We start from the raw sequence: 14,841 nt of genomic DNA on the forward strand, positions 1-14,841 counted from the left end.
CTTTGTTGCAGTTGCCCCCCCCTTACCTTTGAGCCCCATGGCAGCCCTGCTCTGCCGACTGGAGCTGGAGCCGTAGGCCGGTTCGGGCCGGCTAAGCGTATCCTTCTGGCGAGCCACAGCTACGGCGATGCCCACGGGAGGCTGGCGCACTTCGCCATCCCCATGTCCCAGCTCGTGTTCCCTGCTGCGGGCGCAGTCTGGGCGCTCCATCTCCTGCTGGCCCTTGTTGCCCAGGAACTTGCCCCCGTCCTGGTGGGCGCAGCTGCCCTTGATGCTGCCTAGTCCCACGAAAGGAGCTTTCTGCCCCACGATAAGTGCTTGGTTGCTGTACTTCAGCAGGTTCTTCATGGCCGACACGTCGTCGGGCGGCGCCTGCATTTCCTGGGTGAGCACCGAGCCCTGAGTCATGAGCGCAGCCTGCTGGAGGCTGCTGCTGAAAGGGTCTAGGTAGGAGCTTTTCCTCTCCTCCATCATGGGCAAAGGAGGAGGGCCCTGGCCCTGCACCGGCCACGGCGGCAGGTGCGGCCCGTTGTAGCCCAGAGAGCTGAGCTCCATGGACTTGCGCTTGGACTCCGCGTGGGCCCCGGCCTGCTCCATCTCCGTCTGCAAGTGCTGTTGGTGGCGGATGCGGGCCACTTTCTGGCTGCCGTGCGTTGGCGGCTCCTTGGGGGCCTTGTCTAAAGTGCAGCAGGACTGGCTGAGTTTGCACAGCGTCTCCTGAGGGCTAGGCCGCGCGCAGTCCTGAGGGGGCACCATCTCAAAGTGCCCGCCTTTAGGCTGGTGGGTTAAGCTCCCAAAATGGCCGTCGGAGCCCGTGCTGTTCAGGTACTCCAGGCCTTTGAGGCGGGCCGCGTTGGAATTCTGCGGCCAGTCCAGCCGCCGCTCGGCTTTGCCCTCCACCTTGAGGTGAGAAAAGGGGTGGTTCCCGTAAGGGGGTGGGTGCTCGGGGCCCATGTCGTGGGGACGCTCCTTCCCCTCGCAGGGCTCGGAGGGCACCTGGAAGGAGCGGCTCTTGTCAGCCAAGTGGCCTACGGAAGGCACAAAGGTGGCTCCGCTGATCCGCAGCTCCCGGCCGGCCTTATCCTGCAGGGGGCACATCCCGTCGGGGCTGGAGTGGAGCTGCAGGCAGGGGAAACTGCCCGCGGTCGTGCTCAAGGCTGGGGGCCCGGTGGGCAGGCTTGACGGGACGGTGTAGGAAACCGAGTGGTGCAGCATCTGACGCCGCTCCAGGCACTCGCTGTAGGACTGGGGGGGCTCGTGGTGGCCGAGGTCCTTGGCACAGCGGCTCTGGGCTCCCGCGTGGCGTGGCAGGATGCCCCCGCCGCAGCTGGGCAGCACGGCTTTGCCAGAGTCGCCATTCAGCACCTTGGAGCTCAGCAGGCAGGAGGGCAGGTGCTTGGGGCGGTTGTCGCAGGAGCCCCGCTGGGGAGCCCCTTCCTTGCAGTTTCCCTCGGGCGTCATGGGCATCACCAGCTTGTGCCGCTCCTTGGCCGCCTCCTCCTCGGCCAGCCGGTCCTTCCCCTCGCCCTTGGCCCCTTTGTCCCCCTTGGACAGCACAAAGCGCTCATAGTCCTTGTGGCACTTTTGCCCGTGGCCGGCCTCCCGGTCCCGGCTGCAGGAGCCGATGGGGTGCCCCGGTGCAGCCCGGGCAATGCTGGGGAAGTTGTGATTGGCTGACAGTAGGGTGGGCTGAGCCGGTAGGTTCCGCAGGTAGAAATTGTCTGGAGAAAGAGGGAAAGTGGTTAGGAAGCGTCTCGGGCAAATACCCCATCTCTTCCTCCCCTACAAATATTGATTGACATCCAATGCCCTTTTAAAATGTTACAGGTAGGTAGCCGTGTTGGTCTGAGTCGAAACAAAATAAAAAAAATTCCTACAGTAGCACCTTAAAGACCAACTAAGTTTTTATTTTGGTATGAGCTTTCGTGTGCATGCACACTTCATCAGATACGCTTCTGTTTCAGTGTATCTGATGAAGTGTGCATGCACACGAAAGCTCATACCAAAATAAAAACTTAGTAGTTGGTCTTTAAGGTGCTACTGAAGGAATTTTTTTATTTTGCTTTTAAAATGTGTTGGGGCGGGGAGGGTTTTATTGGGTTCTTATTTTTATTGTGTGCTTTGTGTTTTTCATATTGTGATTTTATGTTGTGAACCGTCCTGAGACCTGCGGGTATAGGGCGGTGGTATAATAATAATAATAATAATAATAATAATAATAATAATAATAATAATATCCACCATGTCTTGTTGCCCAAGCAAGTCTAAAGGTTCTAGCCCCTCCCGCCTGCATGCTGTAATAGCTCTCTTTTAGGAATTGTGCCACTTGCAAGGCAGAGATTAAAGCGGTGGGGGTCTGGGGCCACCTAGATGTTGTGCTGGGATGGGGGCATTGGCCTCGGGTACCCTTCAGTCGCAGAGAAACCCAACTCCTTATTCCCTTCCCTCTCCATGCAACTGCCTCCCAAATGTGTGGCCTTGATCAGGTGCCGGACTTCGTAGTGGTTCTTCTACCCCTTTAGAAGGGCGTAGCTGCACGTTTCCCTCCAAATCCCAACCATGACTCAACACTTGCCTTTCTGGCTTTCATAGAAACGGTGCTGGCCATACAGGACGTTGCTGTTTCCATGGTGATCCAAGTGGCTCATGGGAAGAAAAGTGGATGCTAAGCTCCCGGAGAACCTCGGGTAACCTGGAGCTAAAACAAGAGGCAGCGAGGAATGAAATGCTGGCATCACAACGCAGTGGTCATGTAGTCAAGTCCCTGGCTTGGGCCCTTAAGTCTGATCTGTCTCTATGTAAATAAATGTCAAAAGTAGACTGCCAGTGATGGGTAGGTGGGGAAAAGATATTCAAAACATTTGTTAAGGCAGATTTTTATTAAGGCAGTTACAAATAACCACCCGGTGCTCAGTGTTGGGAAATATCTGGCTTTCAAACAGCAAGGGGTGGATAGAAAGTTAGTCCAAAATTGTTGGTACCACAGCAGAAAACTCCTCTGGTGCTAGGCTGGCAGAAGCAGCTCCCAAGGGACACTTTGGCAAGGGAGATGACATGAAACAAAGGCAGTTTGGGGGAATGAAAACACCCTATAGCATATGCACAAGAAAATCCTGATGAATCACTGGATTCTTCACTAAACTTAGCACTAATTATGGAAATCAAGCACCTCTACATTTATTTGCAATAATTTATTCCACATCACGGTTTCAGCTTTACCAATAAATTAATAATAATTAATAATAATAATAATAATAATAATGCTTTGAGAACCGATAGAGTGCGGGAGGCAGTGCAAGACAGGAGTGCCTGGCGTGCTATGGTCCATGGGGTCACGAAGAGTCGGACACGACTAAACGACTAAACAACAACAGAGAGAATGGATAAATGGGATTGGTAGAGGAGGAAATGTGCCGGTGGGGTCGGGCAATGAGTAAGTGAATATGCTGTCAGGGGCAAATGGGCAGAGTTGCTGAAGGGATTGAAAATACATGCTCCGGCTCCTTCTCTCAGGCCCACACTGAGGGGGTCTCTCTGCAGGCTAGAAACTTCTTTAAATATTAACTTGAATAGCCCAGATCTTAAAGAACCTGGAGCTATCATATGCACCTGAATCCATTCCTGTGCAGCAGTTACCAGAGAGGCATGAAATAAACACAGCCACTGACTTTACAACCTTTACTAGGATTGTATCCTCCTGGCTTCCTGCCAGTCTGTGTCTGGGTCAAGGTGTCAAATGCTGCAGCTAAGGATTTTACTTGGGAAGGAAGGCAGGGGAGAGCCAAGCGTTTTTGATGGGCACCAAGGTGAACTGCCAGTTGCAGCCTTGACAAACACTAGCTCTGGGTTTTGGATGTTAATGCTCAGGGGGACGTGGGCCCAGTTCCTGGCTCCTCCAGAGACTTCGCCTGCAGTGACTTCAGATAAATACCTCAACTCTGTGCAAGTTAACCTCAGCTCCCTCCTCCGTAAAATGAGAGCAATCAGGGGTGACACATCTCACTAATATTGCGAAGATGGAACGGCAATGTGCATTTTAAAAAAGCAAAAAGCAAAACTAAAACCAAACTAGAGATTTGGGAGAGAATACAGGAATGCTTGCTACTATAAGCACTTTGGAAACTGAAACTGCCTCTTGCTACAATTCAGAGTAAGGAAACCAATTTGTAGGATTAGCCCAAAAGATGGGTGTTTAATATTGGTAAGACTAAACTGGCGGACGCAATAACAAAGTTTTTGTATGCTTTGAGGGAAGAAAACTAGAAGTATCACTTAAAAAGTAAAGTGCCATTTACTTTATTAATTCGGGGGGGTGATAGATGCATGCATTCAGCTAGACCAGCGTTTCCCAAACTTCGGTCTCCAGCTGTTTCCGGACAACAACTCCCATCACCCCAAGCTAGCAGGACTGATGGTCAGGGATGATGGGAATTGTAGTTCAAAAACTGCTGGTGACCTGAGTTTTGGGAAACACTGAGCTAGATAGTATTTCACTTTCTTTCTTTCTTTCTTGTATGTTGAACTATATTAATAGGTATGTGGCTGTCGTCCTGAAAATTAGAAAGGAAAAGACTTTGCATTACTAAGAGTGCGCGCGCGCACACACACACACACACACACACATGCCTGCAATTTATAGAGATGACTAATAATAATGAGACTAATAATAATCCCAATAGACATCTCCTCAGACACTGTACACAGCCGAGTCCCAAGGAAAAGTTTTTCCACACTCCTTTCGTTGGTGACTCACAGCTTCCCAGGGCTAGGATCCGAGCAGTGGCAATCACTACGTGCAGCACGTCAGGCCAAGCCACCAACGGCCCCCACCCTAACCTGCACCCTTGTCTGAGCGTCGCCGTTGTCTGTTTGACTCCACTCTAGGAGGAGGAGGCAGCCAACTCTCTCTTTATTCCTCTCTCTGTCTGCCCAAGTTAATCTCCCCAGTCAGCCACACACCAGCACTTTCAACCCCGCTGCCCCACCCCCATCCCCGGACAGGCCGCCCGTCAGCATGATGCCGAGAGCATTGCCTGCACCCCAACCCCCCCCCAGCAGCCCCGGCATGCCGGAAGCCAGCTGGCAGCCGTTCAAACTAGCAGTCGGGCTGGCTGCCAGGGCACCGTGCCAGCAGCACCTTGCCGCTCACACTTGAACTTTCTGCATCTCGCACGGAGGGGAGGATGTTGGGGGAAGGGATCAGCGAGAGCGAGTCACCGCGGGAGACACAGAGGGAGAAGCGAAGAAAGCACGCTGCGAAGGGCTAGGGTAGCTGGAGTTGGGACAAGCATCGCAGCACGGCTGGGGCGGCCAGGAATGGGACCGAGGCAAGGAGGGAGGGCGTTCAAGGAAGACCTGTGGTTTGGGAGCAGAGGAGGCTGCAGAACGGGGGACACAGGTTCTTTCCCCCCCCCCTGGGGGGGAGGCTGTGGGTCACACATGAAACACAAAGGCGGGACTTTCTTCTTCTTCCATCAACAAGCTAAGGCTGGAAGGACAGAATAACTGGAGAGGGAGACTGGGAGCATTGCCTGGGGATTTTGGGGCCAGGATAAGAGGTGGTTTGGTGGGAGTGAGGGGCAGCAAAGCTTGGAACCCCACTGCAGCAAGTACATTCTTAAAAGTATTTCCCAAGTTCCTCCTCCTTTTTTCAATTAAAAAAAAAACGGAAGGGAGTAGGGGCCAGTTGGGAAATCTTAGGGGAATTCCTACAGCTAAAAAGAAGGAAAATGCTAGCTCACTAGTGAGGAGAAAATGCAAACAACCCCCATTGTTCCCTCCTGCTTATTTATCCCTCTTCCTCTCCAACACCCTGCCAGCATATATACAAGGGGAAGGCCCCACCTCTGGGTTTCCACGACAGGACAGTTTAAACAAGGGACGGGGGACTTTTGGACCACCAGATGTTGTTTAAATGTAGCTCCCATCATCCCTGACCAATGACCATGCTGGCTGGGGATGAAGGGAGCTGGAGTCCAGCAACATCTTGAGGAGGTGGCAGGTTCCCCAACTGTCATTTAAGGAGTTACAACTAGGCAGCAAGAGCTTCAAGGAACGGTGAGTAGATAGGCCTGGTCCCTGGGCTAGAATGTTCCTTCCGGACACTTTATTCCCGCTCCTTCCTAGGAACGGGGCATGGAACGATACGGAATTAACCTCGAGTCAACATTAATGAGGCCAATTCTCTTCCACAAATGCTGGGACCTCCCTAAACAAGGTCATGTATCTTCTGCAATTTGGCACGCACAAAATATTCTATGGATGCCTGGTGCCTGGCCCAAAATACTGGTCTTCTTTTCTTTTTATTTCAAAGTCATTTTACTAGTCCTTCTGGTTGTGACAATATGGCTGGTTGGGCAGCAAATGCAAGAGTCTGCACAATCCCAAAAGATGCATATACTTGCATGCCTATCTCTCCCTCTTTTCGCACTTCCCATGTATGCCACTGTACCAATTCATCTTGTTCTGCCGTCACAAAACTAGCATTTTTGAAGATGCCATCTACATAGAGAGACAGCACTGAAATGCGAATTACGGACATTTATATGTACGCATTGGTTTTCATAATTTATTCCGTTAGCAGAATGTGAGCAGTCAAAGCACAGAATTCCAGCTCTCTTGGATTTATTATTTGCAACTTAATTTTGTGCACATATAGAATACAGGCAGGACTGAGAGATTTATAGGAATCGAGAAGCGCCGCTCCCCTTTTTTTTCATGTGCTTCTGGATAGTCCACCAAGGCAGCGTTGAGTAATTCCACCAAACCCCTTTACCTTCATGGGAGTGTGAGAACCAAATCTGGGAAGTGCCGGAGTGGGGGCCGCGGAAGGCTGGTTCTGATGGGGATGACGCCGGGCCTGTGGGATGTGGCGGTGCTGCTGAGCCCAAGCTGCTGCTGAGGAAGCTGCCCATAAAAGACGAGGCAGGTGAGTTTCCCATCAACCCACTTCCTGCTAGATGCACACAAAAAAAAAGAGAGGAGAGGGAGGAAAAAGAAAAGAGTGTCGGCATATGGATGGACAGCATGAAGACCAGCAAGCTTTCTACAGTGGCAATTATTTAGTTCTCAGTTTGTCATCCTGTCCATAGGCTCATGGTACAGTGTGCTACTTTACAAATAAAATACCCAAGCACTAATCTGAAAGCAACATTTATGCAATAGCACCGTACATACTTTTGCTTAGGCCTAGCTCATCCTAATCTAATAAAAATTCTAGTTCATTGAAATGTTTGTCCCAGGAACTGGGATTGAGGAGGAAAGAAAACACTTCCAGCAGATGTGAAGGCCCACCTACATGCTTTTACACGCAGTGCCTGGATGCAAAAACACAGTTTCCCACTCGATCTGGCAAGCTCTGGTGGGCAAATATCATCTGCCTGCTGTCTACTCCGAGGAAGGAGTTGGTATTGATGTGAATCCCCATTGAATATGGATGCATCTCCTGAGCATGGTACCTAGATGCATGCAAGCAAGGAAAGGAAAGGCTGGGAGCATCCATTGCGACTAATAGTTGTGCATCTACAAACTTATCAGGAAACAAATGACTGTGGGTAAATGTGTCACTAGGCCTTGAAACCTGGGTAGTAGCTGGCACATATACAGAACCCTTTAGTATACTGTACAAGCCTGTGACCTTGTCAGCATTCATACATCAGCTCAACACTAGCAGCTTCTACGCAAATGTACCAGCCCTGCAGAACCATCAAAGGAAAACAACCCAGACACAGCATATTGAGCTGCTCCATTTCCATGTCCAGAATGTCTCCAGGAAGGGAGAATTAACCATAGGGAAATGAACCGGATGGATGCAAGTTCTCCAGAAAGAAGTATTCAAAATTGCTTACTGTACAGAGTGCAAACCTGCTCACAGTTCCTGTGAAACACTGCATTCCTCCTACATTTTGAGTCAATCACTCCCTAGGCAATCAAGTTCATTGCAACTGGGCCTCCAAACCACTGGAAAGAGGACCCTGCCTCATTTTGCAATACCTGTGGAGACACATCCCAAACCTACTTCCCCAGTGTAAAGGTAAAGGTAAAGGACCATTAGGTCCAGTCGTGACCGACTCTGGGGTTGCGGTGCTCATCTCGCATTATTGGCCGAGGGAGTCGGCGTACAGCTTCCAGGTCATGTGGCCAGCATGACGAAGCCGCTTCTGGCGAACCAGAGCAGCACACGGAAACGCCGTTTACCTTCCCACTGTAGCGGTCCCTGTTTATCTACTTGCACTTTGACGTGCTTTCAAACTGCTAGGTTGGCAGGAGCTGGGACCGAGCAACGGGAGCTCACCCCGTCACGGGGATTCGAACCGACGACCTTCTGATCGGCAAGCTCTAGGCTCTGTGGTTTAACCCACAGCGCCACCTGGGTCACACTTCCCCAGTGTAGCAAACCTTAAATGCAGCTATTGGCACATCAGCTAGGCACCTGAGGGTAGTGGAACACAGTTCATGGAAGGGAGCAGATGATTTCATGTACACCTGCATTACATTACTCACACACCTAGACAATGCACAGTGTTATTGCACAGGCCAGCCTGTGATTTCTTGCCAGAACTGACTCTAGAACAGTTTATTTAGGAAATACTCTTAATCCATGGCTGAGACTTGGGACTCCTTGTATTTACTGATCATGACTGTATCTGCCTGTAAGATGGCAGAACAGCTATGCAGGTGTAATAGCAGCTCTTGAAGGTGGCTGGCTTTTTCGGGGGGGGGGGGCTACTGCTCCAGCCCCTGCTAGGGCAAAAGACTTGAGCTAACAATGGAAACTCCTCGATGCAGAATGTTTGTAAGCCTGTTCCCCTACTTTGTTTTTCCCGCTTCCCAGGCACTCACTACAAGGGCTTATCCAGCTCTACAGATACTAAAATGTCTCGTGTGTGTGCGTGTGTGTGTTTTCTGGCCGGGTTTCAAATTCATCAATGGGAAAAGCTTCACCCACCAAATATCTGCCTGTGAAACAGTTGCTCAAAGGTGAAGGGGGAACCTTACCAGAAAAGATGGCAGCTCAATGCTGCATGAACGACCCGGCCAGGCCTGCAAATAGTGCTGTGCTCTATCTATGGGCAACGGTCCTAGACCTTTTAGTCATTTCCCCTAGGTATTTGACGTGGGCGAGTGCCTGGTGAGGAATCCAGCCAAAAAGCAGGAAGTACTCCTCTCTTTAAGCCTGCCCACGCTCCCTGGCTAATCCCACTGGGATGCCTCAGCGATGAGTGTGGGGAAGTGGTTACAAGGGCAGGGCCAAGGCAGCTCTCCCCACAGCTGGGGTGGGGGTGGGAGCCTGATCACTAGCTAGGGAAGTCCCTTTCTGGACATGGCATTGAGAAGAGACTAGGTCAGATCAGAGTAGGCGGCGTCGGCGTGAGAGAGAGAGAGAGAGAGCCCAGGATGGAGCCTTAAAAGCCTATTACTTTAGACTCTCCCATAGGCTAAGCACAAACCTATGAGCACTAATGAGATCCCTGGGGAGTTTCTGAATCTCAGACCTGATCCAGAACTGCCCAACAGGGCCACGGGCTTCCTTCCCTAAGGGATGCCCAAGCCCCATAACATCCCTAAACTCCTATTGAGTTTGAAAAAAATAATTAAGTGACACCTAATTTTAAAATACCGTACTGGAAAAGAATGGGAGTGGCAGAGAAGTTTGTTGTTGTTTTGTGCATACCAACACCCCGCACCGCACCCCAGATATCTAAAAGCTGTACTATTGAACTCTTATTTCTTCCAGGTGGCGTTATGTGGATTTTTTTTTCAGAGGGCTCAGCTGGGTGATGTAGTCAGTAAGTAGAGAGGGCTTTGTAAGGTCAGCAGATATATAATCGCCCAGAACGTGGGAAGGCACAAGAGTTCAGGCAGGAAGGAGGACGGGGAAGGAAATACTAGTGAGAAGCAATTCTCTTTCTAGCAGGAGTTGCAGATCTCCCTACTATTCAGGCTCAGCCTTAAATGTCATAAAGTAACCCTGGAAGAGGAAACACAGCTCACTTGTGACCCCCACCCCCCCACCCCCAATTCCACACTGGAAGATCAGAGTACGCCTGTGATCGTGTAAGCAAAAACAGATCCTCACCCCAGTCCTTGGAATCACCACCAAAGGGCTATCCTAGTTGAATTAAAACGTTCATCTCACCATTTTGTGCCTTACTATCAAACCTATCCATTCTTAAGGAAATCAGCCCTGAGTGCTCACTGGAAGGACAGATCGTGAAGCTGAGGCTCCAATACTTTGGCCACCTCATGAGAAGAGAAGAATCCTTGGGAAAGACCTTGATGTTGGGAAAGATGGAGGGCACTAGGAGAAGGGGATGACAGAGGACGAGATGGTTGGACAGTGTTCTCGAAGCTACGAACATGAGTTTGACCAAACTGCGGGAGGCAGTGGAAGACAGGAGTGCCTGGCGTGCTCTGGTCCATGGGGTCACAAAGAGTCGGACACGACTAAACGACTAAACAACAACAACAACATTGCTATGCTGAGTAAAACAACAATAGCATTAAATAACATAAGATGACTGAGGGCTGATCGGGATACTACTTTCTTATCTTAATTTTAATGCCCGTCATTTCTTCCCACCAACATCTTTGTATTTATGTCTGTCTGAGATACCCAGTGGAGATCTGAAGGCTTCCCCCCTAGGAATACAAGAGTTCATTCAAACCAGTTGAGAAAGGAAATTTGGCACCATAGGGGCCTGCCCAGTTTGTCTCTCTAGTTTGGCTGGTAGCTCCTATTGTCATCCTGCAGTAACTTAACATGCAGAATTGCGATTGATTTTCTAGACTTTTGGAGGCAGCATAGTTTTTCCTGTGTGTATGTATCCTAGAAGGTGTGACACAGCGATGCAGGTGGAGAAGGGAAGATTCTGAACACATGATTTTGTCTTATACCAGTTACAGTATTTAATTTGACAGGAAAGGTAGAGTGAGGGTGTGCCGATGAAGGTGCATGGCAATAGGTTCATCTGCCTGATATCACTGTCAAATGGCCTTGAGGGCGGGTGGTTCCCAGGTCTGTGAGATAGGTTAATTGCCTGTTCTGGATAGGGTTGGAAGAATCATGTACAGCAGCCATGTCCAACAGGTAGATCATGATCTACTGGTAGATCATTGGCTCCCTCCAAAGAAGATGAACAACTGTGGCTCCCCTTAAAAAAAAGCTCAACATTTTACCTCCTCCCTGAGAAAACTCAACAACTTTGACCCGAACCCCCTCAAAATGGGCTTTCCTCTTTCCTAAGAAAGCTCAACAACTTTGACCTGAACCCCCCAAAAGGGGGTAGATCACTCACTCTGTGAGTAGATCGCAGTCTTTTGGGAGTTGGCCACCCCGATGTACGGCATCTAGGGTTCTCCCTGATCCACCTCTATCAGTAGAGGCCAAAGAGCGCTTTTTTTACAAGCTCTGGCTAGTATGCCAGCTGCAACTGTTCTTGGAATTGTCCGAACCGAAGTCCTTGTGTGGGCTTCTGCTGATGGAACTCATTAGTTGAATCCCACTCTCTGATGTGGCCACTGCTCATCTTTCTCCACGCCCCTTAGGTTTGTTTTGCCTTTACTATAAGCGCCCAACCTTCATTGCAGCACGCTCTGCCCTGTGGAACTGCCTGCCAATAGACGTTTGGCAGGAACTATCCCTGCTCTCTTTCAGATGTCTTCTGAAAACTGTACTATTTAGGCTGGCCCTTAAAAGACGAGTGTCACTTCTTAGCTAACCAGTACTTACTGATGCCTTTATATTTATGTTTTACGGGTATTCATGGTCTGGTTTTATTGCATTTTGCATGTTACCAGCCACCTTGACATAAGGAAGTGCCTATTACGAATATTTAAATAACAAACACACGTTGAAACCACACTTTTTACAAACAAAAGCAGGATACGTATTGCTAACACAATCTACACCTTAAGCGAGTGCTCTTTCCCCAAAATGTGATTATTATTTTTCTAGAGTCTGAAAGAGGCAGAAAACACGAGGGCAATGATTTGGTGACATTATAATATAGATTCTCTGTAAAAGCAAGTGAACAAGATGCGGTTATTCCAGAGTGAACAGCTAGCACAGAAGTACCGCTAGAACAATCCATAAATCAAGAAATCAGTACCAGGTTTAATTACCTCTCTCAATCTCGGAACTCAGAAGAGTGGTTGGGGCCAAGGAGCACATGTGCACATGCCCAAACCCACTTTACATGGACTACAGGAAAAACTGCTGATTAGCTTACAACCAGCCTGCTTGTAGAAGCTCCTGGCCAAATTCCTCCCCTCCCCGCCTTGTTGTCCCTTCACACACCTAGCATTAAAACGAGCAGCTGATTAGCCCGGCTCTGGAGTTTTGTGCTCTGCAGCTCCCCCCTTCAACAAGCAACCCTATCTGCAGCTACAATTTCAAATCAGGAAGCCAGTGGCCATGCATTCCTAGCACCTCCACCCATTTGGCAGCACAGCCTCAGACCACACAGCATTCTGCGTCCCACAGTTCCCCATTCCGCTGAATCGGTGCCATTTCCGACAGCTGTGGTTGCTACTTCTCCCTTCGATGTTCCCTGTCCTTTCCCATCCCGCTTTTCTGCAGCTGAGACAAACCCAGGATGCATTGCAGAAAATAAGCTTCCCCACCCGCACCCCCACCATGTATCCAAGCCCCCACAGATTCTGAAGCCATCTCAGGGCAAAAGGGTTGCCCTCTCAGGCCGAGCTGCCAAGGAGACGGGATAAATGGGAAAGGAGGAGAGGAGCAGTTGGTCCTGGCACGGGGAGGGAGGCGGTTCCTGTTTCTAGGCCCAGCCTATCTGAGAAGCCGTGGTGCAGCAGCGCCTTGGCTTGCGTCTCCCTGAGAACGGAGCCCCCCTGCCTCAGCTCTCTCACGCCTGCCAGCGTTTCCCAGCCTGTGAGTCACAAGCTGCTGGCAGTGTCTGCTCCCCTGACTCTGCAGCTGATCAACTCCTCTCCAGTTTCCCACCCACTCCTCAAACAGCCAAATCCTTAGCCAAACCTCTCGCGCTCCGCTTGGAGCCCCTGGATCCCATGAACTGGGAACGCATCTCTGGGCAACTCCCTCCTCCCAGTCATTTCGAGCCAAAAATACAATAATTGAGAGGAAAGGAAAGGGGGGAAACCCATAACTGAATGGAGATGTTCGCTTCTGGGGCGCAATGACCCTAAGGAAGGACGCCGACAAGATATATTATTTCATACATGAAAAAAGTATCACCCTAAACCTATTGGTTTTTTTATATTAAATCATTTTGAGTCTTCACCTCCTTCCTTTCCTCACCTGTAGTTTTGGTGCTGTCCCCTTGTTTTCCTGCTGTATTAATTCAAACGACCAGCAATTCACAACTTGTCGGTGCATACAGTAAACCTGCAACTTACACAGGGTTTAGGTTCTGGGGATCCACACCTAAAATTTGTGCAAGGGTTCAATGGTGGGTGGGATTGCCAAAGTCTTTTTTCAAAAGACGGTTGCCCCTTTCTCCCCCCCCCCCAATATAATTGTCAAGCGATTAAAGCTGAATGCGCACAAGTTAAATGTGCGTAAGCTGTGGGCTTGCTGTAGTTAGTTGCTCTGATAAATTTGCCTTTCAAAGGCTCTCTTGGGGTTTGGTGGGACCTGGCAACATGGCTGGCGAAGAAGGGCTTCCAACTATTTTACTGGGCTCTGCACCTGTGCCTTTAGCAACATTTTGTGGATCTGCAGGGATTAGCGGGTGATAACAGCAGAAGATTTCTGCAGATCAGGTTGCTGTTTCAAAGCACTGGAGCAAGCCAGGTGTCTACCCCCCTCCCTGATCAGTTATCAGTCTTAATGGTACTTCTATGTATGTGCAAGCAGGAGCTCAAGGGGCTGAGGTTCTCCCAAGTTTTCAGCATAGAAGTTTCCAAAGTTTCAAGGAAGGTGGGGTGGGTCTTGTTTGCTGGGCCCACTGGGGCTCAGTCGCCCCACCTCCCACCCTACCCTGCTTTTGTAATTTAATGCTTTAAGGAGCACAGCATCCGTCTCCTCAAAGTAGGTCGTTTCCTATGCAGTTGTTGACTGTAAAGTTTGCCTGTATAAAAGAGAATTCCAGGTCCAATCCCACCAAATTCTTGAAATTCAGTTTGCTTTACATCATTACAAGATGTGGATGCAGGAGGCAAAAGCAGGTCTAGGAAAGGAATTATTCATTGAGTAACACAACAAAGGCTGAGAAAGCAACTGCTTCCCATGTTTTTCCATTGATTCAAACTCTTTGTGGTTTTAGTCAGTAAACCAGAGCTCTACAGGGGATTTTACTCTTCTCTGGCCACTGGAAACCAGGAAAAATAATAATCTAAATCCTTATAAAATCCTCATAGAAGCAGAATCCAAGTATCTTAGCAAGCAAACCATTACGACCAGGAGGAACGCCATCCACCACTGTCTGGGGGGAAAAAACGAGGCTATGCTGGTTCCCCAACCCTTCAACTGAGTTACAGGAAACAGGAATTTCCACTTTTAAAACAACACTTGGGGGGGGGAACTTTCCCCCTTTCACCACTGGGCAAGAATTACCATAAATTCATTCATGATGTCAGAGTAAAGAGACAAGGAAGGGGAAAGTGTTCATGTTTCTAAAGAAAGAAGTCTTGAGTCTTACAGCCAGTTTGCAACTCCAACCACAGATGTATGGCTATTGGTTGCTTGCGCTCTTTTTTTTTTAATGAAGAGGAAAAACCATTTTGCACAAATTCAGTGGCACTCATTCCTTCCTTTAGTTATTTACTGTATGTAATGGTTACCAGCTTGGAGCTTCACAAGACTTAATCCATGGAGGGTTAAGTCTGTCAGAGGCTACTAGCCACAATTGCTATGTT

The 14,841-nt window shown here is 49.4% G+C and overlaps 1 protein-coding gene across 9 annotated transcripts in view; it reads right to left on the reverse strand.

Annotated features, from left to right (window-relative positions):
* BAHCC1 (BAH domain and coiled-coil containing 1) overlaps window positions 1-14,841 on the reverse strand; it is a 158,782-nt gene that overhangs the window by 37,899 nt on the left and 106,042 nt on the right. For 8 of the 9 annotated variants that reach the window (XM_060271943.1, XM_060271948.1, XM_060271940.1 and 5 more), the window contains 3 exons: window positions 6,776-6,955; window positions 2,576-2,698; window positions 27-1,721 (listed from right to left, as the gene is read on the reverse strand). In XM_060271943.1, the coding sequence (XP_060127926.1) occupies window positions 27-1,721; window positions 2,576-2,698; window positions 6,776-6,955 (1,998 nt within the window). The remainder of the gene's footprint in view (window positions 1-26; window positions 1,722-2,575; window positions 2,699-6,775; window positions 6,956-14,841) is intronic. The other variant, XM_060271945.1, reaches the window with a different exon arrangement.

Source organism: Zootoca vivipara, chromosome 2, assembly GCF_963506605.1.
Source record: "Zootoca vivipara chromosome 2, rZooViv1.1, whole genome shotgun sequence".
Lineage (NCBI taxonomy): Eukaryota > Metazoa > Chordata > Lepidosauria > Squamata > Lacertidae > Zootoca > Zootoca vivipara.